Below are 27,281 nucleotides of genomic sequence, written 5' to 3' on the forward strand. Positions count from 1 at the left end.
GGACTGGTCTAACTGGTAGGGGAGCAAGAGACTGTTTGTGAAGCGTCGTAAAGCGCTTTGTCACTTTGGTTGTGGAAGGTGCTGAATAAATAAAGTTATTATCGCAGTGCAAACATCCAAAACAAACTGACGTCAGAGGAAAATGAAGTTTACCACACGAGGCCCCAGCGAGGATCGAACTCGCGACCCCTGGTTTACAAGACCAGTGCTCTAACCACTGAGCTATGGAGCCCGTTGAGTTCCATTGAAAACAGCTGTTCATTTTATACGCAACCGACAACGTAGACGTAAACGCTTTATCTACCAGGTTCACTTTGGCCACACTGACGACCTACCGACCGATCTCCACTTCACTTCACTTCCGCGCTGCCTTGGCGGTAACATGGCCGTTTTCTCCGTCCTGTTGGGCTGGACGGCCCCGGCGGTTCTACTCGTTCTGCTTTTGATCGCGTTTCTCTCTTACTGCGTGTACCTCAAATACACTCACATGAAGTACGACCACATACCCGGGCCGCCGAGAGACAAGTAAGTCAAGTGGCTCCGTTACTGCTCGTCCTAATGTCGCGTGAACTTGTTGACACATTGTTTTGCTCCTCGCAGTTTTTTCTTCGGACATACACCGGCGCTTCTGAGTGTCATGAACGGTGACGGAGTTATCCACGATAAGTTCCTGGAGTGGTAAGTGTGTTATTCTCCTCAGAGTCACTGAAGCGGAGGCAAGTAAAGGATAGGGGGATGGGGATAGGTTTCGGCATGGCCGGCCTTTATGCTGGTTGACCCGTGCAGAATGATGCCAGCAAGAGTAAGGTCGTGTGTGTGTGTCTGTGTGTGTCTGTGTGTGTCTGTGTGTGTGTGTGTGAAATTAGTCCTAATTGACTCACTGACAAGTCGTAAAATTGTGTCTTTAAACTGGGGGTCTTTAGCACCTGGTCCTCGTGTGTGTGTTTAATATATGAGGTGCTACCGTGAGTGTGAACTCCCCTTTCTCATTCAGAGGCTTTCCTCTCTCTCTGTCTTGCTCTGTGTCTCGTCCGTTTCTTTTTCTTTTACCCTTGGGGAGTGACGTGACCTAAAAGCATCACAATGAAACTGTAAAACCAGCCCTCCCAGTTTGTTGTGTGTTAATACCCTCACATGTGTATTCTGACACTTCTCAGGTGTAACTGTAATTCTGTCAAACTCATCTATGAGTTGTCCCCTGCAGGTCAGAGAGGTACGGGCCTGTTTACAGGATCAATATTCTTCATATCGTTACACTCGGTGTCTCCTGTCCAGAAGCAACCAAGGTAAACACTGCACCTTTCAGGAACACATTTGTGTGCGGTCTTCTGTTGCATAAGCATCGCACTGCTGGACAAAGACCAGCATGAATCAGCACAATTATTAAACGCACAGAGGTCAATGAAAATGTCTTTCTGTGGGCCCCTCTTGTGTTCTCAGGAAATCCTCATGTCCCCCAAGTACCCCAAAGATAGGATAGTCTACAAGAAACTCTTCAACCTGTTTGGTCAAAGGTAATAAATCGGTGATACTCCTGAAACACGGTACCATGTTGTCCAACGGACCTAGCAACACTTTAACAATGTCAATATTTGTGATGGGTGATACTGTCAATATGCACATCGGACGCTTCTGAGATACATCATCTTACATTGTAATCAGAGGTCCACCGATGTATTGGTTGGCACAAACCTGTCCGATATAAGCCCCTAAAGATTTTGATAAAGGTTTGATAACGACATCTTAGGAAACACTACCCTTTTTTTTCGTATAAATATCAGCTGTATGTATCAGAAATGTTTTTACGCCCCTAATGTCAGTATTGGCATCAGCACCAAACAGTCTGCCCTAACTGTAATGTCCACTTAGGTAATCTTAGCATGTTTTAGATATGTTTGTTGTCAGTCCATGTTTGTGTGACGTTGTCCAATGTTTTGTTCCGTGAAATCATGTGCAACCTTCTTAAGAACTTATAAGAATTGTGTTCAATTCCTCTCTTCAAGGTTCTTTGGCAACGGCATGTTAGTAGCACAGCACCATGAGCAGTGGTATAAACAGCGGCGGATCATGGACCCTGCGTTCAGCAGCTTGTGAGTTTATTATGATTCATTCTGCAACCAGAGACAGAATGGTGAATCTACATTTACCTTGATTTTAAGTACAGCGTCTACAATCATTGCAGATCCTCTTCAGAAGGTGGGCAACTCTTTTTAAGGCTTCTCCTCTCTTTGCTTGCAGGTATCTGCGAGGTCTAATGGGCACCTTCGATGAGAGGGCAGAGAAACTGATGAATAGCTTCACGGATGCTGCTGACAGTAACACTGAGGCCAACATGCTTGCCCTGTTCAACTGTGTTACTCTGGACGTTATTGCTAAGGTATTGTGTTAATCTGCTTCTTCTGCAGCTGCTCTAACCCAAGTTTTTTTTTATTTTTATGCGAAGATTCATCCAATCATTGTAACCAACTCAATATTGAGTTTCCTCTCAAATTGGTTTCGGTGTGGACTTGGAGCTGCTGCATAATACTTCACCCTTCCCTAAATCCATCGAGACATGTCTAAAAGGGATGATTCACAATCTCCGAGACACCTTTTTTGAGGTATGTCTTCACTGCCAGTTTGTTTGGAGTTAATATGATTAAAGGTTCATAAACTGTTATACTTCCTAAAATCCTTCATTTCCAGTTTAATCCAAAGAACAGATCGTTCATTAAGGACGTGAGGGAAGCGTGCCGCCTACTGCGTACAACCGGAGCTCGGTGGTTAAATGAAAGAAAGAACGCGATTAAAAGGGGCGATGACATCCCCAGGGACATCCTCACGCACATCCTCAAAGCTACTGGCAAAGGTTACAGTCTCTAAAGTTCACACTCCTTTATACTGGATAAGACTTATGATTAATTGTTCCTGTGTTGTAATCAGCCATGGCAGCTGCAAACAATAGGATCTAGATAAGAACATAAAATATTGAGAGTTGCGGACAGCTTAACTAAGAAAGTAAAAACACATTTAACATTTTTCATTTCAATATACAACCCATCATCTATCCATATCAAAAGGCAAAATAAATGGATAGATTAGAAACAGATATGTAGCTGTAAGTACCGAAATATGCCCATTAATCCAAAATGGATGCCTATGATTATATGATATTAAAATGAGTTGAGAAGTCAAATATTAGTTGACACGTTGATTCCATTTTCTGTTGATTCCAGAGGAGAGCACTACTAAAGAAGAGGAGGAGACCATGTTGGACAATTTTGTGACGTTCTTCATCGCTGGTGAGTCTCTGTTGCTTCTGCCCTGGTTTGTGAAATGAATGTGAAATCGTGAAATTAGTTAAAGGGACATTTAACCCAAAATGTCAGTAAAATGTGTCTATCCACCGGTTTCAGTATGAGTTCTGAAATTATATTTATAGCCCACCACTGTGTTTGAGTTAAATATTATTATGTAGCTCCAATTGATTCCATACACACTATCTAAACTGTTTTTTCTTCTTTCTGCAATGATGTTGCTACATTGTGGTGTAGCTGTTCACAAAATAGTCCGTGCATTATTTGAGTGTTGTTATTGTTGAACTGTGAATTGTTATCGGTTTGTAGGTTAACTGATCTATTAAGTAAATTCTTTTTTGTTTAGAGATGAAGAACACAATCACTTTAATGTCACGTTAATGTGTGTTGTTTGAAAGTAACACTGATTCATTTTTTGTCATCTGTACATTTTCAGGCCAAGAAACAACAGCTAATCAACTCGCTTTTTGCGTCATGGAGCTGGCAAGACATCCGGATATATTGGAGAAGTAAGAAGAGCATTATTTGTTATTAATAATGTAGCTGCTGAATGATGGTTTCTTGAATTGTGTTTTGTTTCTCAGGGTGAGGAAGGAGGTGGATGATGTCATTGGGATGAGACAGGACATACACTATGATAACCTGGGGAACCTGACCTACCTCTCACAGGTATATGCCATGAAAAGGACATGTTTCAACTCTCAGCTTTAAATGAGAAAAAAAGAAAATCATCTAGAGATCAGGACAAACCAGTATCGTTAACTGAAATGTGCAGTTGTTAAGCAACTGGCCCACACTGTAACCTCCCCCCAGGTGCTGAAGGAGACTCTGAGGATCTATCCGCCAGCTCCAGGCACATCTCGTGATGTACTTGAAGACATGGTCATCAACGGCATCCACATACCTGGAGGATTCAACTGTATAGTGAGTCATTCACTTTTGAATGTCTGGAATGCACCTGCAAATCAGAAAGTATGTAGCATCTAAACCCAAACATGTCTTATAGTGTGTTTCTGTTTCATGTTTCAATGAATTGCTCTGAAATGTAGTTCAGTACCTATGTGACTGGGAGAATGGAGAAATTCTTCAAGGACCCACTGAAATTTGATCCAGACAGATTTCACCCAGATGCCCCTAAGTGAGTTGCATACAAAGACAAGTTTCATTTTTACTCTTACTGTGTCAGAGCATTGCTCCATATAAGAGAATGAAGTCCATTTAATGAGTTGTGTCTTATCTGTTTTACAAGGCCTTATTACTGCTACTACCCTTTTGCCCTTGGTCCACGCGCATGTCTTGGCCAGAACTTTGCTCAGGTGGGTGTTGACAAAATGTATATAAATGTGCCACATACTTGGTATCCACATATGTCTTGGGTGATCAGATTTACAAGTGGCTCTAAGTACAGGTGTGAACGCACCTGAGATGCACGGCGGACGCATCTGAGATACAATCACTCATCAGTCCATATATCCGAAGGTGGTCAGGGACGCAAATGTCCTGGGCCACATTGAAGGACCGCCCACTCAGCTGACGTCCTCGATGTGCTCTAGTCAGAACCGAAAACATTTTGACACTTCACACTGTTTCCCATACTTGTAAGGCTGTCATACAATTTTTTTCTTATTTATCTATATTTTTTTTTACTAAAGTAGAATTTTTTACTTTTTCAAATGAGTAATTACTTATTTCATTATATAGCTGAGCACATTGTACTGATTTGCTCAGCTTCTCCTTGACCCACTGTCACTGTCTCTCACACACTCACACACACACACACATACAAATTGACAAACACAAACCCATTCCTTGCAATGATGTGACTGTTTATTTACATGTAGAGCAGTGGCGTGACTGACGGGTTGGGACAGGCAAGTGTTCCAACAGTCAGTTTTCCAGATGACAGAGCAGACAGGCAGCGGAGCACGCCGGCTTTCACACAATCGGGTTTCCAACGGACTGGGGCAGGACAAGCATAGCAGATATTTTATGGGTGGGAACTGGTCCAACAGGGGTGAGGCAACCAGAGACTGATAACAGGCAGAGTAACAAAAAGTGGAAGTGCAGGCCAGAGGAGGCAGCTGTAGAATTTCTACCACAGACGATGGATGACGATCTAGTGGATTCTCGTAGGATGGGCCGCTCTTCACATACTGAGACAAGCCTGATAAGTTGATGGTAGAATTAAGCTCAGGCGTGCAGGTGAAATGGCAAAAGAACAGGAAACAGGAAGACACGCCCCCCCCAGCCAGCCGCACACTAAAACTGGAAACACAGACAAAACATGGGCAAAACACACACAGCGGGGTCACTGGAGACACATGAGGAGAAACTTTCTAGCAAACTTCGAGCTGTGAACTCGTGATGGGGTCACCCGACATGCATGTTGATACCATGTCTGAACAGAGCCATGTAAACACCCTGAATGTGTTTTCAGATGGAGGCTAAAGTGGTGATGGCCAAGCTGATCCAGAGGTTTGATTTCACCCTTGTCCCTGGAGAGACCTTTGACATATTGGACACTGGCTCACTTAGACCAAAGAGCGGAGTGGTGTGCTCTATCAGACACAGGAATTACAACGAGAAGAATGACCACACAGCAACATAAGAAGAAAACACAATAGTCTTTGGGCAGAAATTAGGTTGTTGGGTTGCTCAGGTAATAGTTTTCTAACTTTTGAATGCTGTCAGATTGTTTTATTACTTTCTGAATGATGAAAAGGTTGTAATGATCATGATTATTGTTATTTCCAAACAGTAATGGGGATATGGGGAAACAAATAGGGTTACAGGGCTACAGTATAATTTGTACGGTGCTGGTAAAGTGGGAGATTTGTACAAGGTAAAAGGGATTTTAAATAAGGAAGGCTATCACTCCATTTTGCAACGTCATGCCATACCCTGTGGACAGCGCTTGATTGGAGCCAATTTCCTCCTACAACAGGACAATGACCCAAAGCACACCTCCAAATTATGCAAGAACTATTTAGGGAAGAAGCAGGCAGCTGGTATGCTGTCTGTAATGGAGTGGCCAGCGCAGTCACCAGATCTCAACCCCATTGAGCTGTTGGGGGAGCAGCTTGACCGTATGGTACGAAAGAAGTGCCCATCAAGCCAATCCAACTTGTGGGAGGTGCTTCAGGAAGCGTGGGGTGAAATTTCTACAGATTACCTCAACAAATTAACAGCTAGAATGCCAAAGGTCTGCAATGCTGTAATTGCTGCAAATGGAGCATTCTTTGACGAAAGCAAAGTTTGAAAAACAAAATTAATATTTCAAATAAAAATCATTATTTCTAACCTTGTCAAAGTCTTGACTATATTTTCTATTCATTTTGCAACTCATTTGATAAATAAAAGTGTGAGTTTTCATGGAAAACACGAAATTGTCTGGGTGACCCCAAACTTTTGAACGGTAGTGTATATGTTTACGTTTTATGTACTTTATGCAAAACATATGTTTATTATCTTAATTCAAAAATATCAAGCCTCACCTCTTTGTCATAAGTGTTTGATAACGAAATCAATATACGACTATCAGAAATTTTAAATCAAATATTTTATCGAGGCCTTCAAAAATCCATATCGGTCTGGTTCTTTTTTGTAAAGGCTGTGTGGCCAACATGCAGAGTGAAGGTGTTGTGGCCGTGTGTCCTATGCTTGTCTGCTGGAACGCAAAGCACAGTCAATTCCTGAAAACTCCCCTTTCAGAGCAGTGCTTACAAAGTGTGTACCATCGTCACTGCTGATTTCCCATGGTATTTTTTTATGGTATGTGGATTAAAAATGATTTTGGAGAAACATGAAAACCTTATGCAGACAGGGTTTGTTGTTTGGTCCAAATGATTGAAACGTACCTGTTCTTTCATCCAGTTACTCTTCTCCTCTTCTGTCGTTCTCCTCTGCAGCTTTTGCAGATCAGCTGTTGGTGTTATGTGTGTCAGGAAGTGAAACAAGCTGTGTGGTTAGGGGCTATTTAGCTGCGGCATTTGCAGCTGCATCCACCTTGGCATTTCCTTGTCAAACAACATCTGTGTTGTGATTGTGAATGTACAAATAACTTGTTTGGCGGGAGCAGCACAGCTTCCAGCAACTCAGCCACCAGTTGGTAACGCACACTAAAACTAAAACTGATGCTCTTAGCCTTATCAAAGCACGTTTGTCCTTGAAACTCATTCAGTTTAGCCTGTTTCAAGCTATTATGACACTCAGGATTGGCCTTTTTCATCACTGCGTCCACATCCCAGCAAACTGGACAGTGTGACAGGGGCTAAACTTGACCTGAATGAACCGTGGTTTGCTTGGACCAAATATAAAAATCTGGGTGCGATATATGTCAACATCCTTTCTCCCAATAAGAGATATTTGCAACATACACCATTGTTTGATTATTCACAAGTTGATAGTAACAGAACAGTAAATGGATTAATCCAAATAATCCATTAGCTATCCATGCATTATCTATAATGCTTATCCTTTGAGGGTGGGGGGGAGCCAATCTGAGCTGACAAGTGCCTTAAGTGAAAGGCGGGGTACACCCTGGACAGGTACCACAGGGCTAACAAACAAACACTGCCTACATTTATTCTTATTGTCCAATCAACCTGCATGTCTTTGGATACGCTAACACGGACAGAACGTTCACAATCCACCAAGAGGTAAACTGGGATTCAAACCATGAATCCTTTTGCTGTGAGGCGGCAGCGCTGACCACTACCTTCATCTCCCAGTCGTACTTAATATATTTTAAGGGTTTTTGAGGTGCAGGAGCCCATCCCAGCTGCTAAAGGGCGACAAGCAGGGTACAACGTCGACAGTTCCCCAGTCTATCACAGGGTCGAAAATTTGACTCAACCAATCAAATTCACAGGCAACTTAAGAGTAGTTAATAACCTAACCGCCATGAACATGAAACCGAGATTTGAGCCTAGAACTCTGTGGATGTGAAGCGCAGCTCGGGCTGCTGTGTCCTAAATGACCTGGCTCTGCTCAGAAAGGATCTTGAAAATAGTAAAGCTACCCGATGTGTAACTTGCAGCGATAACAATGGAGTATCACAGAGGCCTTATCTCAACAGGAGGCACTCCTAACCCTAACCTCTAACCGGCTTGTCCGCTCTGGGCATCTGTAGCAATATGGGGATCCAACTATGGCGATGGAGATATTTACAAATATATAAGGCTCATTCTATCAAAACAAAAACACTTACATACAACTTAGATATGAGAATTATTAGAGAGCCTTAGAAATTCTACACACTGGCCCTTTAAATCAAAATCATATTTACTGTATATACTGGGGGCCCAATGAATGGAAGGAACATTAGTCAACAGAGAGGCATGTCTGAACCCATGTGTGTGTTGGGTGTGTATGTGGATCTGTGTTTTTCTAATTGTGGAAAATGTGGGGTTTCCTGCCACCAGTAAGCCACCTTTTGACATAGCAAGGAGCCAAATCCTCCAATCGGACATGAATCAAACATGTAGACCTGAGCTCTACTGATGGAAAATGTTTTGCAACCTGTGTGGTAATTGTACATCTGCTGTGCACCCCCAAGAAAGGGGGGAAGAAAGAGAGAAAAAGGGAGGGTATCACTCAGCTTTAAATCAACCACAGTATATCCCCACATCCCACACACTCTTAACTCCCAATAACTACAACAATAACACAAAATAATTTATAAAATGTAATTAAATAATGACAATAACAGTAATGAAACAAGAAGAGAGAGAGAGAAAAAAAAAGAGGGATATTAAAAAATGCAAAGGGGAGGTAAATAATTAGACTCGTAAGTGAATTACGTAGTAGCCTTTTGTTTTTTTGCTTTTTATTTCTGTACAATGTTTGTTTTCTGCGTCCTCTCCCACCTCTCATCAAACCCACTCAGGTCTATTCCACTGTGCGTCATACTGTTAATCTGGTCTTAGTGAAACATGGGCTCTACAGTGTAATGAAGTTTACGCCATGGACCATGTGGCCTTCTCTGTACTTGCTGCAGCAGATATCTATTTATAGGTATCGGCCATGTGCCTTTGAGCCTCCACTCATATAAATACAATAATCAATCTGCCTCCCATCATCCCTATCCCTGCTTTACTGGTGACTAAATTGACAGAAAGTACAGTATGTGACTGCCAAACAAATTATACTGGACAACACGAGGGCAGAAGGAAAGTCTTTTGTTTAACTTGAACTTTATATTTCACCCACATAACACAATAATTATCTAAGCACCACAGTTGTTGTTCCTCATTGTGAGTTCAGAAAGGTTGGATGCAGCCCTCCGTGGAAAACCCGAAATGTTTGAAGCCGCAACTGATTTGTATCTTTCCAGTTAGTTGTAATCCATCTTTAAGTCGTCATGCATCCAACTATTACAAAATGTGTTTGTTGAGTTTGGACCAAGTTCCTCCAGCAGTGTTATTCAAAAGGCACAATGCAGGAACACGATGAATAGTATTTAGCCAATAATCATTCCCAGGGATTGTGTAGAACTTTCCCACAACATTTTAACTTTGGTGCACGCCCAAACAATGTGGTTAAAGGAACCTTTCTCCTGTTTGCAAAGCCAACAAAGATCTGAATCAGAGCAACCCATCCTGTGCAATCAAACAGGGGTAAAATATGTCCTGTGCACGAAATTATAATTGATTATTTTGTTCTTCGCTTATTTGGATGTTTTGTGAGCGGTTTTCCAGACATGGCTCCAAGGTGAAGGAGTGTTTTGAAGATCAATCCTCACGTTCCTGCTCACGTGTGTCAGGCTCAGTTTGCGTTTTGGAGTCAGCTCTTTCTCCATAATAACCGATTCTGTCACTCCGACAAGAAATACAGTTGACTCACCTATGACTGACAGTGTGATTTTAGCCGTGATCTTGTAAAGCATTGTGTGACAGCATTTGACACTGAGCCTGTCCTGACTGGCTCAGGACATGTTGTTTTAAATGAACTGTAGCTTTTTGCAATAGACATATTGTGTGCTGTGGAGTGTATGTGTGAGTTTCTGTCCTGGATCCTGACTTGTACCTGGCTCAGGGGTCAGTCAGTCACACGTGAAACACCCACTGCACGTCCACGAACCTCCTCAGACTATTGTCTCAGAATCGGCCTCTCTGTATAGATTGCATGGCTCTCCACGTTCTGCAGTGTCCCAGCAGACATGATGCTCCCTGGGTAATCTGACTGAATCCAGTGAATCTGTCTGAGAAGTGATTTCCCCTGGAGACATGTTAATCTGTCCATGTCCATCTGCTCTAGACCGGCCACGGTGGATGTCATGTACTTTTGTCTGATGGCCGAAAGCTTTCTCAAATCCAGTTGTGTCATGAAACTTGCGTTAGAAGTAAATCTTCAGCTCAGAGTCTGGAGGCTCTCAGTCTTACCAGGGAAGGATCCCAAAAAAGAAATACTAACAATACCGATAATAAATATGACACCATGTTGGTGGGGACCTGAGTGTAACTCATTTGTCATCAGACTCTGATACATAGAGCACAGTCCTTGCTGACATGCTCCAAAACAGCCTCATATACCTACTTATTAAATCCACTGTAGTAATCTACTGTACATTCATATTCCCACTGTCTTTCTAGTACAGTGAAATCACATTCCAATGCTGCATGGAGGCTAAAGTGGTAATGGCCACTTTGACTTTTGGACACTAGCACACCTCTTAAAACCAAAGAGTGGAGTGGAGCCTCTTGTCGTTTAGGGGGCATTACTGACAATGTACACAGGAGGGCGCTGTAGTCTTGCAAAGAAATCTCAAAAGTGCTTGTTGAACTACAATTGACACTGAAAGATTGTTACTTTAAGTGGGCTGTTGTCATTTTATGCTGTTAATTAGGTTAGTGGTAAGCGGTGGTCAGATCGTAGTAGAACGCTGATCAGGGTCAGGCTTCGAATAATCTACAGTAACTTGAACAATAATTTACACAGCCCTTTAATAAAGGGGGATTTTAATGTAATCCGTGTCTTGTGATGTATGTAATAAACACACACACACACAGATATACAACTTCACAAATAACAAATATATATAATAATAATAATAAGTAAAAACTAATAAATAAAAGTATATATATATTTATATGCTTTGTATATATATTTATTTGTAAAGCTGTACACACAGGTTTGCATGGCTATCGTTATTAGGACATTGCAGTCAGTGTGTGTGTGTGTGTGTGTGTGTGTGTGTGTGTGTGTGTGTGTGTGTGTGTGTGTGTGTGTGTGTGTGTACTTATATGAATTTACACATATAGACACGTGTCCTAAACCACAGTTCCTTTTGCTCTGTTTTGATTTATTTGAGAGATCGATACGTTCCCCTCGGTGTCGAACTTGTGTGACTGTTCCTTTAAGAGGGCGGAGCCTCGGAGGGTCGAGGCTTCACTTCTCTTCTCCTCCACCTGCTGCCCACTCCCATGCCTCCTCCTGATTGGCTGCTCAGGCCCAAATCCTCTTGAATGATTTCAAACCAAACCCGAGTGTGTGGACATCCAGGAGGAGGAGGAGGAGGAGGAGGAAGAAGAAGGGGAGGGGGGGGTTGCTCTGCTAATTGTGAGCTGGCTGGAGAACCCAGAGCGCCTCCACCACACAGCACCTTTACTAAAGAGGCTTACCCGGGACCGAGAGACGCGCTGAGAGCAGCCGGCGAACGACACAAACAGGCTGCTCACTCGACCGTTCGCCATTTTTCCCGAGTTAAATCAACACTGAGATCTCGGTTAGTTGCGCTTCACGTTCCCCATCAGTGGGACGGAGCGATGTCCGGCGGCGGACATAGCGCTGGAACGCGGTGTGTGGCGCGGACGGGATTCCTCATCGGGGACCAGCGGCTGACTGGAAATCACTGGTGAATCAATTAGAAAAATCAATACGTCACGTGTTTTGTGTTTTGGACGGAATGTGAGTAGCGAGCTCCCAGTCAGGATTCTCCTCTCAAAGATCAGTGAGGGCATTCACTTCATGCTCGGTTGGCCGTAGCCCCGCATCAGTATTTGTATGATCGGCCTGTTGAGGAGGACACACGGCGTTACTTTCAGGACCATGTTCTCCTTCTTCAACTCGACTCATCTGAGGGTTGGTTCCGATCGTTAACACCGAGACTCCGTTCGATCCGACCCGAGACCGAGCCGACACAGTCATGGCTAAAACCCCATCCGAGGGACCGATGGATGACCTGAGCCAGCACACGGACGAGGAGCTGCAGCGGCTCAGCAAAGAGGATCTGCTCCGGAGACTGAGGAAGGTGGACGGGGAGAAAATGAACTTGATGATCGAGCACGGGAACATGATGAAAGACATCAACCGGAGGCTGCAGGTGCACCTGCACGAGATCCGGAGCCTGAAGGAGATCAACCAGAAGCTGCAGGACGACAACCAAGAGCTCCGGGAGCTCTGCTGCTTCCTGGACGACGACCGGCAGAAGGGCAAGAAGCTGTCCCGGGAGTGGCAGCGCTTCGGCCGCTTCACTGCCAGTGCCATGTGGAAGGAGGTGGGCACCTACATGCTGAAGCTGAAGGAGCTGGAGGCCAACCAGGACACCGTGCTCCGGGAGAACACTGAGCTGAAGGAGATCATCTTCATGCTGGACGAGGAGAGGAACGGAGCCGGGTCCAGGAGCTCCATAGACAGCCAGTCCAGCCTGACCAACCTGAACGGGGGCACCGGCACGGTCCGGGATGTCGGGGACGGGAGTAGCACGTCCAGCACAGGTAGCGCTGGGAGCCCCGATCACCACAACCACATACACAAGCCCTCAGAGAACAGTAAGGTGGGCCCCACCATGAGGAGGTCCATGGATGACCTGTCAGCACCACACCATCACAGGAGCATCCCCAATGGACTCCATGGTGAGTACACACACAAGGCCGCCAACTTCTTCCATCTGCTTCCCCAAACTGTCACCCAACCAAGTTGGATGTGAGTTTTAAAAACACAGCTCATAGACCCATTTTTCTTTTTAATATCCCTTTTGATTTCATTTTTTTTAATCTTTGGGTCTAAAAGTCAATCTTCTGGTCTAAAACCTCTCCAGAAAAGGGATCTGGATTTCTTGCTTTTTTTGATGCCACTGAAGTTATACATTATTACTCTTATTCTATGTAGTGTGAGCACAGTAGTCTATTACTTCTGTACTCCTCTCCCTAGTGTCCTTCCTAGCAGATAAAACAGTCAGACAGTTTCACAGTCACCATATGTGTGTGATGGCAACATACAACATATGCTGATCAAAATTGCTGTGAGGGATTATCATGAGGGGGGTCTTGGCTTAACCTCACTGTAAAGTCTTGATTGGGGTGATTATCACACGCACACACATATACACACTGACCACCCTGCATCCTTAAGTGGCCTTTTTAGTCCCACGCTACTGTCGTCCGAATCTGCACTGATTTAGGTCACTGCACTTAGGGTCCTCAAGGAAGAGGACTTATCTTAATAGCTTTTGGAGGGGACTCAGGCAAATAGATTTTTTTTTTTTTTAGGGCCGTTCGCTGATTATCATTGTTGTCCTTGGTCACAGAGGAGCACTTGTGCCTGCTTAGGGCCCATTTGAAATGCATGGCAAGGGACCAGAAATCAATGTCCCTGTTTTAAGACCTAAATGCGAAAGCTGGGATGAAAATGCCATGATGGAACAAGAGGACACTAAGCCTCGTTCAGCTACATGGGCTGATAACTCGCCATGATCTGTTTGGCGAGGGGAATAAACACATTCATGGGCCAAAAAAAACCCATTTATTTTTTTATTTTACCGTGATGTACAAGGACAGGGTCGGATGTATGTTGGAGCTCAGGGGAAGCAGCTTCAAATTAGATCAGAGCGGTCATATGTTATCCATCAGATGGTCCTGGAATTGTGGGCCATACAATCTGGGACGTTAAGCGATATCAACGTTTGGAAGCATGCACAAGGAAGAGCTGAGAGAGCCCTTAGTTCAGAAACACACACACACTCACACACATTTTTTTGGCAGTGTTTTGCTGTCATTATGTAACATCAATATTGTGTCTGCAGTGGCCCAGCACCTCTCTAAGCCGCTGTTGTGTTAGATGTGTGACATTGGGTGCCCCTGAGGCCTCTGGCGCTGTGTGTTCATCACCGACAGTGATGTACAGATACTCTATAACACGCTAGCCCATTTCACTCGGGAGGTTTATTATTCCGTTGTTCAAAGCAATGCATTGGTAATGAGATCGATGTTATCGGGTCTCAAATAAAGCTGAGCATCACAAATCTTTCTGGCTTTTACATAATTGCAAACAACTCCATGCATAGAGGAACACAACTTCTATTGGCATTAACTAAGATGTCAGTCGATTTTAAAAACAACAGCAAAGCACTGGATCCCAATCTACAACTACTCAAGTCGGATGACTGCTCCCAGAGGCAGTCAGATCAAACAAGTGCTTCATCACTTCTATCAATAAATAATCCTCTAAACCTCCGATGTAAAACATACTGTAGTCGCCTGCAGGTTGAAGCTGAAACTTCTGCAGAAAATCCTTCTCCAGCACAGACTTACACAAATTGCCTGCTTGAAACCTGAGTGAAGCGACCATGTTGCGGGGTCAGATCTGGTCGCGGTGTGAGGTCTGCAGAGTGGCTTTATTTAATGCTGTCCAAATGCCAGTGGCTCCCTTGGGCATTTAGGAGACAAGCTCGAGGACCGCCGCTCAAGTGCTAAACGAACAGCATCTGTCCGGATGCCAGACACACACAGATGGGAAGAAGGGAGGGAGAAATGAGTTTGGATACCAACGAGTAAAACCAACTGGTCTTGAGCTGGAGGCTTCTGTTTCATTCCATTATAGTCACATTTTATGATTTTGGCTAATGCATCTGTTTTTAAGATTTTAATTTCTTTAGGGGCAAATGGGGCACTGTGAGAGGAATGCGTGAAAGAGAGCCCAGCAAAGGGCCCTCAATGGGTCTGGGTGGTGCTGTGGGAGTGGCTGAATGGCTGTAAGGGGTTGGCTGGGAAGCTTGGGGGTGGAGTGGTGAGGGACTGTTGGAGGGCATATTGAGCACAAAGGAGGCTGGGTTTCAGAGGCATCCTGCTGTCTGCTTAATTGAATTTCTTGTGCGTTGACACGGCTGACAACCCCTGCTCCCCCACACCTCTTCCTTTTGGGCATGGCTGTGTATATGCATGTTTACGTGGACAGGGTGAGTGTTGTAATGTGTAAGGAGAGCAAAGATTTTCTGCTCTGAAGAAATAAAAGATAAAGCAACTCCGTGTTTCATATCATATAAAAGTGACTTCTATTTCCAGACTGCTCACCGTCTGCAGTCACCTCTGGTGGTCTGGAACCCAGTTCCAGTCAAAGGCCGTGTGAAATATGATGCTGTCACAGAGAGCTTGCATTAGGCTCCCCTATAGTGCCACAGACTGAGTAAAACCTTATGAGATCAAGACAAAGTGGCCGAGCGAGACAGTAAAGTGGTGCTTTGACATTGTCCAGATGAACTGATAAAGAGCCTCTCTGCAATAATGCTTGTTGACCTTAAGCAGACCCTCACACATTCCCCTGGCCTTTTAGCTGCCAAATGGCTTTAAAGGAACAGTTTTTCTAATAACCACAGAGAGTGTGCAAGGCCTCTTAAGACTAGTGCAGAAAAAAAAAGACCCGGGCTGACGTCAACATATTGTGCTACTTTTACCACTTTGAAATCCCTCAGCATCAAGACCGGGTGGGGGACAGCATCTGATCGGCTCTCCTTGTGCAGCAGGATTTTATTTCTCTGAAAGTATTTCTGCTCTGTAGAAAGTGGTCTCTGTATAAACCCTTTATGATGTCACCAGTTTCAGTACATTAAAGTTGATTTAATGGAGTGAGCTTGACTCATGCCACATGACCTCAGTTTCTTAAAAGTTACTGCTGTCTTGGTTGATGAAAGTCAGCTCATTGCAGGCATGGACTGATTAGAAGCAAGCACGCTAGGAAATGAAACTTGGTTAAAATAAATATTGATTTATTAAATGAGTTTCGCCACAAGTTACTCAAAGTGTGGTATGTGTATGTTTGCTTTTCAAAGGCTGGTGAGATGTTGAGTTAGGCACAACTACCGTTGACAGCTGGAGATTTGCAGCCTAAAACAGTGGACCTTCATTCCTGAAAAAGTTTACACTGGCCTTTCTCTTCCCTTTCTCAGAAAGGCTGGGTCAAACCAAAATTTTAAATGGGGGAATTAGTTTTTAAGGTGCCATAAATTTGCCCATTTAAAAAAAAAAAAAAAAAAAAATAACTACCTTAGTCAGCGCTGTGACCTTTAAGAGAACAGAAAGCCAGAGAATACAAATGGCGGACGCTAACACAGATCATTAGCTGTGTTACATGCACTTTTAATTTCCTCAGGCATATTCAACCACATACAAATATGTTTTTTCGAATAATCTACAGATATATTGTCCTGTTAGCAGTGTATAACCAACACCAGCTATCATGGAGTCACTACATGGCCGACGACCAAACCTTTTGTACAGAGACACTTTTCAGACCTCATCAACACAAAGGCTGCACGTCCATTCCACTGCCCGTGGCTCTCGGAAACTAGTTAGATAGGTTTAGTGATTCACCGGAGATTAAGAGCTCAATGCATGAATGTGAATCTGATTAACATGTTGTGTCACATTCCCTGTGTCTGCGTGGGTTTGCTCCGGCATCATCCCACAGCCCAAAGTCATTGGGCTAAGGTTAATGGGTGACTCTAAAGTGTAGCTGGGAATAGTTGTTTGTCTCTATGTGTCAGCCCTGCGATACGCTGGAGACCTGTCCAGGTTGGACCCCGCCTCCCGCCCAATGTCAGCTGGGATTGGCTCCAGCCTCCTGCGACTCCTGTAGGATAAGATAATGGATGGCTAATGGATGGATGGGTGAATGTTGTTTGACTGCTTGAACTGTTCTCTTGAGTAAATTGTGCTGTTCCTGCGACACCATGCCTTCCTGTGTTTAGTCCCTCTCCTGAGTCACCCAGTAAATCTCCCCACTTAGGCTCAAATTAGGTTCAAATTAGTCCTAATTGACTCACTGACAAGTCGTAAAATTGTGTCTTTAAACTGGGGGTCTTTAGCACCTGGTCCTCGTGTGTGTGTTTAATATATGAGGTGCTACAGTGAGTGTGAACTCCCCTTTCTCATTCAGAGGCTTTCCTCTGTCTTGCTCTGTGTCTCGTCAGTTTCTTTTTCTTTTACCCTTGGGGAGTGACGTGACCTAAAAGCATCACAATGAAACTGTAAAACCAGCCCTCCCAGTTGGCCGTGTGTGTGTGTGTGTGTGTGTGTGTGTGTGTGTGTGTGTGTGTGTGTGTGTGTGTGTGTGTGTGTGTGTGTGTGTGTGTGTGTGTGTGTGTGTGTGTGTGTGTGTGTGTGTGTGTGTGTGTGTGTGTGTGTGTGTGTGTGTGTCTCTGTGTGTCTGTCATCATACTAACGCAAATTAGTCAGTGTCTTGACAGTCACATTCATGTGCGACAGAAGCGTTTGGTTGTTCTCCCTCCGAGGTTAACCATCAAGAAGCTTTAAAAGTTCAGACAAAGCATTTTAGTCTCTCTTGAGAATACAGTCTTGTATTATCAGGGTCACTTTTTATGAGAAAGAATCAAAGTTCTTGTTTACTTTGTTTACACGACTGTAAAGTCTTTATCGCCACTTTAGTTTCTTCAAATAACGAGGTCGGGCTTTCAGTTTCTCTTTTGTTTTTCCTTAATCAAACATCACTCAGTGAATCACAGCCTGCTAGTCAAAGTCAGCCTCGGCCCGTCATTGTGTGCGGGGGCTCCGTTCTCATTTCAAAGGAAACTGGTGGATCCACAACACAATGGTGTTTTCCTCTCGGCTGTGGATTGATGTCATTGTCTGGCATGTCTGTGAGGCAAAAAAAAGGCCATCTGAGCAGGAATAGGATGTTTTTGTCGCTAATATCCTGTTTGTCCACGCTTGGATTCATGTTTCGGTGTTCCGAGATGCTGACTTGAGCTCTTGCAACCTAACCCCTGGTTACATTTGTACTTGTCTCATAAAGGGCGGTATCATTGTGTGTGCTCAAAACTTAAATAAAGGAAGAGCGACCACACTTGCTGACTTAACTGAAATTGCAGTTCTGATTTAATTGCGAAAATGAATAGTATCACATCAGGTCATGTGAAAAGATGTAGTAGAAATTGTTGCCCTTTTTAAAACCTACTGCTCTCAATAGGAATGCTGATATATACTTTCTTTCAATGTTTAGTTTTGAAGTTTGCAAACTTCTACCAAATTCACAAAGGAAGGCACTGAAATTATCTTATGAACTCCCCCTGGTGTTGTTGACATTTAAATATACATGTATATAAATATATATTTTTATCTCCCTCAGTGACTGAGTAGCGTCAGGTACTGTTTGTTTGGCTTGTGTTTCCCAGCACCCTGCCGGTGTGAGGCCGGGTCGGCTGATAACGCTGATAATGGAGTAGAAACACACACACACTTAGAAGAGACTGAGAGAAAGAGACAGAGCCACCGGGGGGAAACTCTCAGCTGTGAATGAAAAGCCAGCCTGTCAGGATGTCCCACATTCCTGGATAAACAAAAGAGGAAGTGGGTCTCTCTTCTCTTAGTGACACAGCAGGAATGAGACTATAGCAGAGAGGAACAGGAAGACGGAAAATGATAAAGACGCGTGTGTCTCTAGGTCATTTCTTTGAACTTTTGCCTCCTCCCCGTCTTCTGTTACCTGACGGACTCGGCTTCTCCTGTCTTCTCCTCTCGTTCCGTCTGCATCCATCTCTCTCCCTATTCTTGTGAACCTGCCGTCTGATCCGCTGCCCGTTCATTCCCATCATCTCAGCACTCGGCCGACAGAATGAGGTTATTGAGCCAGCGTGAGTCTTGCACACAGGGACATACTCACTGTGAGGACTAATGCAGTGCCTTTAACAAAACAATAAGTTTTTTCAGCAAGTGTGTGTCTGTGTGGCCACCACTGTCTGAGTGTGTGACAGTGCAGATGTGTTCTGGTGTCACATACATCAAAACAATGTATGTGCTTACAAATATTTGGTCATTTTTTAGGTCCTGTGTCTCTTTCTTGTCTGTACTGATCTAAGTGGATGTCCATCTTTTTTGTTCACTGGGCAGCGGGCTGCTAGTGGGGATGGGTTGCTCTGTTGCCTAGGCAACGGCAATGATCAGTGGGGTGATCGTGGACGGCGCCCATGCTTAGCCTCAGAGTCACTGAAGCGGAGGCAAGTAAAGGATAGGGGGGATGGGGATAGGTTTCGGCATGGCCGGCCTTTATGCTGGTTGACCCGTGCAGAATGATGCCAGCAAGAGTAAGGTCAGCTGTGTGTGTGTGTGTGTGTGTGTGTGTGTGTGTGTGTGTGTGTGTGTGTGTGTGTGTGTGTGTGTGTGTGTGTGTGTGTGTGTGTGTGTGTGTGTGTGTGTGTGTGTGTGTGTGTGTGTGTGTGTGTGTGTGTGTGTGTGTGTGTGTGTGTGCTGTTTCAAACCAACTCCCACATTAGTCACAAGAGGGTGTGGTCAGAGTTATGCTCATTTTAACTTGGAAATACCTGAAGTTGATAACCATCTTTACTTTCAGATGTTACTTGAGTTAGTTTAAGAAGCAGATACAGCCTGGCAACTTTATCTATTCTGATAAAGGGTTTTCCGATATGCAATACAACTATATGAAGAATTTTTATTTAACTCCCTATTTACCTTATCTCTGTATTTACTAAATACTGTGTTCTCTTTCGGTGCAGTTCAACAAGTTACAAACACCCTTCTTAAAGGTGTTGTGGCCTTTTCTATTCGCACATCCAGCAACATTAGTATTTATATGTTTCTTTGTATCATCAAGAAAAATATAATACCAGTAGTGTTCTTTTATCTCTGTTTGTGGTCTCTACCAACTCCTAAAGAAAGGTCAGGTTAATATATAAAACAATATATTGAATATAGCAGGTTTCAAATATTTCTTGGTTGCTATTGTGTTTCCTGGCTCTTCATCATCTGGTATAGACTAACTTTATTTTCTTTATTGTGATGCTGCTGTTGCTCAGTCTAGGACAGTAATTCTGAGATTCCTCTTCAAAATACACCCATAAATGGATATAAATAATGTGGTTGACTAAATGGAGGGATAACCTTACTCGCTCCAATTACTATAAAAGTAAATGCACTTTAATTTGGTGCAGTAGTAGTGTCTCTCGTAAAAGCGATGAATACCATATTTAACTTGCACATATTTCCTGACAAGATGTTATTTTGACTCAGTTTAAACAAGCCCTTACAGAGTGCTCTACTGCATTGTAGCTTGGCTATATAATTATATAATCCTTAACTGAATAAAGTTAATTTTATTTACGGACTCTGCACCCTTGGCAAGACCCCTTTTATTGATCTGTGTCCTATATCTGATCCAAACTGCTGATAAGGATGTAGAGGACATTCACGGGAGGGAATTCAATAGAGTAACTGGCGTCATTGTCAAAAAACCCATCTGGGGCCGCTCCATAAACTCACTATCAGCAATTCAGTTTTGTCCGTGCATCATGCCCGGTGACCTTCGGCGGTGGAATGGTCCCAGGTTGCCAAAAGTCAGCAACTTCTAGACAGAGCACCTCATCATCAGCTCCTTTCGAGGCCCGGGAGGAACAAGGTGTTCATCTGGATTTTCTCTCCTGTCAGCCGTTCGCATTTGGTCACCGTGACATTGGAGGCCGGAGTCAGCAGATGTTCTCCCTTTTTTTTGCATTTTAATAGTGCTGTCACCTCTACCCGGACTTGTAGTTTAACAGTTACGGATTGTTTTCTTCCACACTTGAGTGCCTGTAATCTCGCCATGGGGGCAACTTTTGCTTGGTCCCATATGGAATGGCTCATTACTTTCCAAGTTGAGGGACACATTGCTTCCTTTGGAATCTGTGCAAATGTTTTAGCTGCCAGCTGTTGTGATAACAAAGATATTGGAACACTTGATTTGATGCTCAGACAATAACAAATTCACAGTTTTCACATAGTTGGGCAGGGCTTTGCATAACTGCAGCGCCAGAAAAATGTGAATCCGGCCTCGGCCCCCTCAAGATGGATGAGATAATGTGAAGCTTTGACGGTCAACCGAAAGCATCTGGAATGAATTGTACAGTCTCGGTGCTGTTGCTCCATCCTCGGGAAGATTTTTTTTATGAATGGTTTCAGGTAACTGCTCTGCTATCCCAGATGCTAATTTCCTCTTGCAGGCTGGTTTTATGTGCCAAAACTGGTGTAACTTGGGAAAACGTGTCTTTATTGTTTTGGGATGGGCCTTGGAGACAGACGTTTCTCCTGATTCTTTCTTGTTACTTGGAGCCTGAAGCAGTAGCTGCATGACGAGCGGGGATTATGTGAGGACTAATTTTTTTTTGCTAAATATGTTAAGAATTAAATAATTTGGGAACATATGACTTGTCTTTTTAAGTCTTCTGTTACGGCAGAGGAGTTTGAGGGATTGCAGCCCTCCTCCTCCTTTTCTATTAATGCCCCACATTAATGCCGCTGTGGCCATCTGTCAGTGTGGCCTATTGTTGGTGTTACAAAGATGGTGGGAAAAAGTAGTTTCCCCTCGGTCTCATGCGAACAGATCTGAGTAAATCTGCCTTTAGCTTGGAATGAGCTGCAAGACATTTTAAACTTGGAATTATTTCCCTCTCTTGGCATTTAAACCAATCTTTTAAATTTGGTTTTCATGGAAAATGTCTCTGCTCTGAATTTTTCATTCCTCGGCTCAGGAGGTCATGTCTTTGTCAGCGCTTTTCTGTTTGTCTGTTAGTTAGTAGGATTAATAGATTCATGAAATAAATCAGGCATGTTTAAATGACTGACATTTATAGATGTGTATTGATGCAGATCCCTCCAAAAATCTGGATCTAGTGAATTTAAATGTGGTTTCATAAGGGGACTAATTAGATTCTTGTTTAAATGTGTTTGCTGTGTTGAGAGTTTTTTTGTGTCAATGGTCCCTGTTTGTATTCATATGTGACACAGAATATGTAAAGACTGATTATCATACCTTAGATAAATAAATCCCTATTAATAGTTAAAGGTTGTGTTGTATAGTATAAAAATGTACAACTGACTTCTCCCTCTACCTTGATAGGAATGAGCTTTATAGAATCATATGATATATGACCTCCCACAAGAGTTTGGCTTTCTGCCTTCAGTACTAAATGGAAAACATTTAAAATATCTACATTTTTTCCAAGCGGATAAGGAATTTATTGAAGCTATGTCAAGATAGATAATGAAACAAGACACTGGAGCAGCCACGTCGGTAACATAAATAATCCAAACATATTTAGAAATGTTGTAACCTTCAGTCCATTCATGTTACCCATTGGGTCCGAAACCTGTCTGCCTTGTGCTTTCTTAGATAAAATATATGAAAAAGAAATTTGACAGACGAAAAGTAGGTGAGTCACCTGGGGAAGGTCAGAAGTGAGTTCTGAACTCTCAGTGCTATAAATACATCATCAATGCTCCCTCCACATGAAATATTTATTCAGAAAACTATTAATCTCTCTTTCCGCTGTGTCCCAGTTGTGCTGCTCATGATAAGTACTCATCGGCAATATTATCTCTGTTGAAATTTCATCAAAAATGTATTAAGACCACCGCACTTAACAAGGCTCCATCTCGGATTATAAAGGCTGATCAAAGTCATTATTCATTTGAACTGCCAAGCGCGGAGAGTTCGATTCCAGCGGTACGACTGTGACAATCATAAAGCGCTTAGGTGGAAGCTGATAATCATATGAAAATGCAAGCTCACGGAAAAAGGACTGGCAGCCTCGATAGATGAGAGGCAGAGAGGTACAAGTACAAATGCTTCTTTATCTTTTCATCTTATTGCATGTGATTGATATTCATGGCATTGGGGGATATGTGTGCTGGTATTACTGTTGGTGGAACAATCAGGGATGTCCACACGATTATCTAAAACTCTGGAGATGTTCCTGGGTCCCCCTCCGATCCTCTTTAACTCCATCTGCCTTAGCTGTGGGTTCAGCAGATGCACAGATAATGTCAGATTACACGTGGGCTGCTTGGCTCTGGTTGTCCGCAGGGACAGATCTTAAAAAGAGGACTGTGGAAAGTGGACTGGAAGTAGAGATGGAGAGAGTTTCATTTTAGAGGGCTTTGATGGAGGTTACACAGGGCTCACACGTATGCCTTGTGTTAACGCTCGACGGTGGGCGTGCCTGAACAGATATTTTCTCCGTCCACACAACCTTCATTTGACCAAATATCTCTATCCAAACAAAGCCACAAAAATGACCACAAACGCTCAAACAAGCATGCCAGCCCAATAGGTGGCAATAAAGTCAATGATCAGTCAAATACCAGAGAGAAAGCTGGCGTCCAAATACGATTGGGCGAAGCATATCCCTGTGATTGCTGCTTAAGTGGTGCAGTGATGTTAAATTAAGTTTCTAGCCGCCATTGTTGTTGTTCTTTAGGGCGACATCATCGTTTACCAAACGCTCCATTTTACACAGAAATAGAAATCCGAGCATTTTAGTGAAAAGTTAAATTTTGACGGGGACAGTTTCATGCTTGGGACACACAACATGGCCACATGGCATGGCCTTTCACGCTAAGAGCAATGCTAGCTATCAATACAATGCTAAAGAGAGGTACAAGGGAATTATAATCCACAAGCAGATGAACACAGCTCGTTCACCAGCTGCCCCTGCCTCCTCTTTTGCATTAACGCAATTTGATTGGCTAGTGTCGTCACTACTGCATGACGCCAAATCATGAATTCACCCCTCTCAAAGTGAATTAGCAGCGTTTTAGTTGAAGCCTCCAAAGAGTACATGTGGGTCCGGTGTTAGACGAGGAGGTGGTTCCCTCTCTTGTTCCTGGGGCAGTCACTTTCCGTCAGGATGGACCTCATGGCTTTGTATTGGGGTGGTTTGGTGTCAGATTGGGCAAATGGAGCCACTTATTCATCTCTGGAGGGTCATCACACAGCATATTTCTCACTCACGCACTGAGAGGAGATGACATTTCTGACAGCCAGTTATAGCCGGCCGGTTTCTCCTCTCTTTCTCTCAGCGCTGTGGCCTCTTTAGTTCCGATCTCACGTCGCTCTGCTGCCCTGCTGCTGTTGTTTTTTTTGGAGGAGTTCAGAATCAGCACATTTTGAATTGGGGAACAGCAGGAAGGCAATAAGGGTTGGTGTACATTTGACTCTGTGTGTTTCTCATCAGGCACCAAGCTGCCCTATATTCTCTCCTCTAATCCCGGAGCTCAAAACAATGATGTGCTGTCCTTAAAAGTTAAATGGGACCTTCTCACAGCTCCATCTGAGAGCTGTGTATGAGTCATTCTCGACAACTACCAATCCACTGAAATGAACATGAGGCGAAGACCAAGAACAGTGAGAGGACACAGACCTCTCTGCATAAAAAAAGTGTTTATAAAATATAGAAAAATGTTGTTTATTCTACCAGTGAGTTATTAACCAGGCATCGACTTAAAATCTTGTTGTAGCTTTTGCTGAGTAAATATGTTAGCTTTTATTTGCTGGAGCTTGTTAAACATTAGTGCTTCTTTAATAATTAAAATTGTCACTTTTTGTGACTTTTAGATTTTTTGGTCACTGTCACATTCAGACTAGTTTTAAGTCTTGCAGGTCTACTGGGGCCAGGCAATCAATCAAATTTGTCATACAGACCAAGATCTACTCAAATCCCACATTATAATAAATCGTTTAAATCTAATTTAGGTAAAGTGAGGATAGTTAAGCATTGCTAGTAATAGTTCATTGGTCTCTGGGGTTCTCATTGAGACTTAGCAGAGCACATATGTCGTCCATCAAGACCAGACAGTCCCCCGAAATCCAATCAAGATAGATGTCAGTCCTCTTAATATGCCTAATTTGTTTTCATCAAGATCCATGAATAATAGCTTGGAAAATAGGTGAAAATGTAAAAAAACTCCATGCAAAATTTGCAATGTTAAAAACAATTCTTTGTCCGAATCCACAAGAAAACTTAATGGGTTCTTTCTTGGCCTATGTCCCACCCTTTCACAGATTTGTATGTAAATTCATTTAGCAGTTTTTGTGTAATCCTGCTGACAAACAAACAAACCAACCAACCAAAAAAAACCAATAAGGACGAAAACATCCAAGCGGAGGTAAGGTAGAGATTATATAGTAGGAAAAAAATAGCCTAAACACAAATAAGAACATCTTAAAATATTAAGGGTGAGAGATCTAGCGTTATATATTGCTCTAATACTTGTTATTGCTCCAGAAGCCGTGCCGCACCTAATGCTGTCTGATTGGATGAGGACTCTTGAGTGAACTCAGTGAACCTACACATCCGTTTTCTTATATATGCACACTCGAGCACAAAAAAAAAAAAATCTTTCTCTACAATCTCCACCATTTCTTTAATGATTCCCTCTTTGGCCTTTGGCTGCCTCCGTAGCTGTACCCGTCACAATTTTCTGCGATCTCAATCGGAAATAGATTAATGGAGCAGCAAAACCAGCCAAGGGGGATTTCAGGAGAGGTTTAACCGTGTTATCTCCCATATATCCTCTGTGTCTTACCCGCTCTTCTCTCAGTCAACAAAAGATGTAAGGTAAGGGATTAAACCACTGACGTTTCAGCTCTGTCGTTGGCTCTCTGAAACACAGCAGAGGGTTTGGTGGAGAGGGCTTCTCCGTTAAAAGGATTTGAAGATCCAGTGCTGCCCACCACTCTTTTAAATACTTGGCACGTAGCCTTGCATATGATATGCACTGTATCAACCGAGGCACTCTTAAACCCTTTAGAACACATAACGGTGTTAAATGGCGTGCGCACTTTATGAAAGTGCCCTCATTGGGGTGCAACAAGGTGCCCTAACAGGAAGTAGATGGATAAAGGATGGGGCGAAGCATGAAAGCGTCTTCCAAGAGGGCTCTTGAGGAAAACCTCTGAGAGAAACATGCAAGGTTGAAGATCCAGGAGCAACAGAGGACACTGCAGAGCAAGCGGCTTCTGCCTTTCTGCTTGTTGCTAGGATACCATGCCCCTTTTTTCATTATTATGGGGTGTGCTTTGCCATGCTTTCTCTATAGACTGGCAGCTCCTTTAGCTCCTTGCCTCTCCACAGTAATTCTCTCTCATTCCCTTTTGACAAATTTCTCCGATTTCGTTATTTTTGGTCAGAGAACTTTTAAACAAGCTTAATCTTGTTTCGGAGGAATGCGTGTACAGCCAGTGATTCTTTGTTGCCACCAGGGATGTGCTCCCTCCAAGAAGGTATGTGTACTGTATACCTATGTGTACTGTATACCTTCAGGGCCTCCTTGTACTCGGCACATGCACAACAAACAAAAGCAGTGGGCATGAAGTGGAAAAGGATGAGGAGGAAGGCTGAGCCATGTGCAACCAGTTAGTGATTCTTCTGATCCGGGCTCCGTATGGTGCAGTATTTATACAGTTTGGAACAAGATGAAAGGTTCAACATAGTTTCCATGCAGAGGTTAATAATTGACCGTTTGGAAAATGATGAGATAATAGCATCATAATAAGCATGCCAAGTCGAATGAAAGCTGAGGCAAGCAATCAATACCCATTGTGTTTATGTTGTATTTACCACAGTCGTGGCAGCACGGTTAACCAAATGGGTGGAAAGGCTGACGGAGGAGGTTTTTTTTGGGGGGGGGAGCCCACATTAGTGGCCACGAGTGGCCGATGAGGGTTGCAGAGGAAGGGGGAATCTGGGAGAAATGAGGCGAGTCTAAAAAAATGCGGAAGAGGGAGAGGTGGGATTAGGAAAACTAGATGAAGGTTGAGGGTTATTGATAGTTGGGGCCGGAGACCCGAGGAGGGAAGTGGAGAGAAGAAACAAGAGAGCACCAAAGTTTAAATAAAGGTGAAATGAGCAGCGATGAGGCAAAAAGAGATGGATGAGGTATAGGAGGAGCAGAAGAGGTGGAAGAGAAAAAAAGGACATGAAAA

The 27,281-nt window shown here is 43.4% G+C and overlaps 2 protein-coding genes and 1 non-coding gene across 5 annotated transcripts in view; 2 read left to right on the forward strand and 1 right to left on the reverse strand.

Moving 5' to 3' along the window:
• Positions 1-159: 159 nt before the first annotated feature.
• Positions 160-232, reverse strand: trnat-ugu. Its single transcript has one exon. It is a non-coding gene; the product is annotated as a tRNA-Thr (tRNA).
• Positions 210-6,236, forward strand: LOC118099372 (cholesterol 24-hydroxylase). Of its 2 annotated transcripts, none has more exons than XM_035143909.2 (15): positions 210-525; positions 601-678; positions 1,205-1,286; positions 1,441-1,514; positions 2,004-2,090; positions 2,239-2,377; positions 2,490-2,600; positions 2,686-2,848; positions 3,216-3,281; positions 3,733-3,805; positions 3,881-3,965; positions 4,110-4,268; positions 4,346-4,434; positions 4,546-4,612; positions 5,734-6,236. In XM_035143909.2, the coding sequence occupies exons 1-15, from the start codon at positions 383-385 to the stop codon at positions 5,902-5,904; spliced, it is 1,587 nt and encodes a 528-aa protein (XP_034999800.2). In that variant the 5' UTR covers positions 210-382; the 3' UTR covers positions 5,905-6,236. The 2 variants fall into 2 exon arrangements, with proteins under 2 accessions (XP_034999800.2, XP_034999801.2); XM_035143910.2 differs by having other exon boundaries at positions 219-525; positions 4,110-4,220.
• Positions 6,237-11,950: 5,714 nt separating this feature from the next.
• Positions 11,951-27,281, forward strand: part of ccdc85cb (coiled-coil domain containing 85C, b) — a 47,043-nt gene continuing 31,712 nt past the window's right edge. For both annotated transcript variants that reach the window (XM_035143911.2, XM_035143912.2), the window contains exon 1: positions 11,951-13,150. In XM_035143911.2, coding sequence (XP_034999802.1) covers positions 12,442-13,150 — 709 coding nt within the window. In that variant the 5' untranslated portion in view covers positions 11,951-12,441. The remainder of the gene's footprint in view (positions 13,151-27,281) is intronic.

This window comes from Hippoglossus stenolepis, chromosome 20, assembly GCF_022539355.2.
Source record: "Hippoglossus stenolepis isolate QCI-W04-F060 chromosome 20, HSTE1.2, whole genome shotgun sequence".
NCBI classification, from domain to species: Eukaryota; Metazoa; Chordata; class Actinopteri; order Pleuronectiformes; family Pleuronectidae; genus Hippoglossus; species Hippoglossus stenolepis.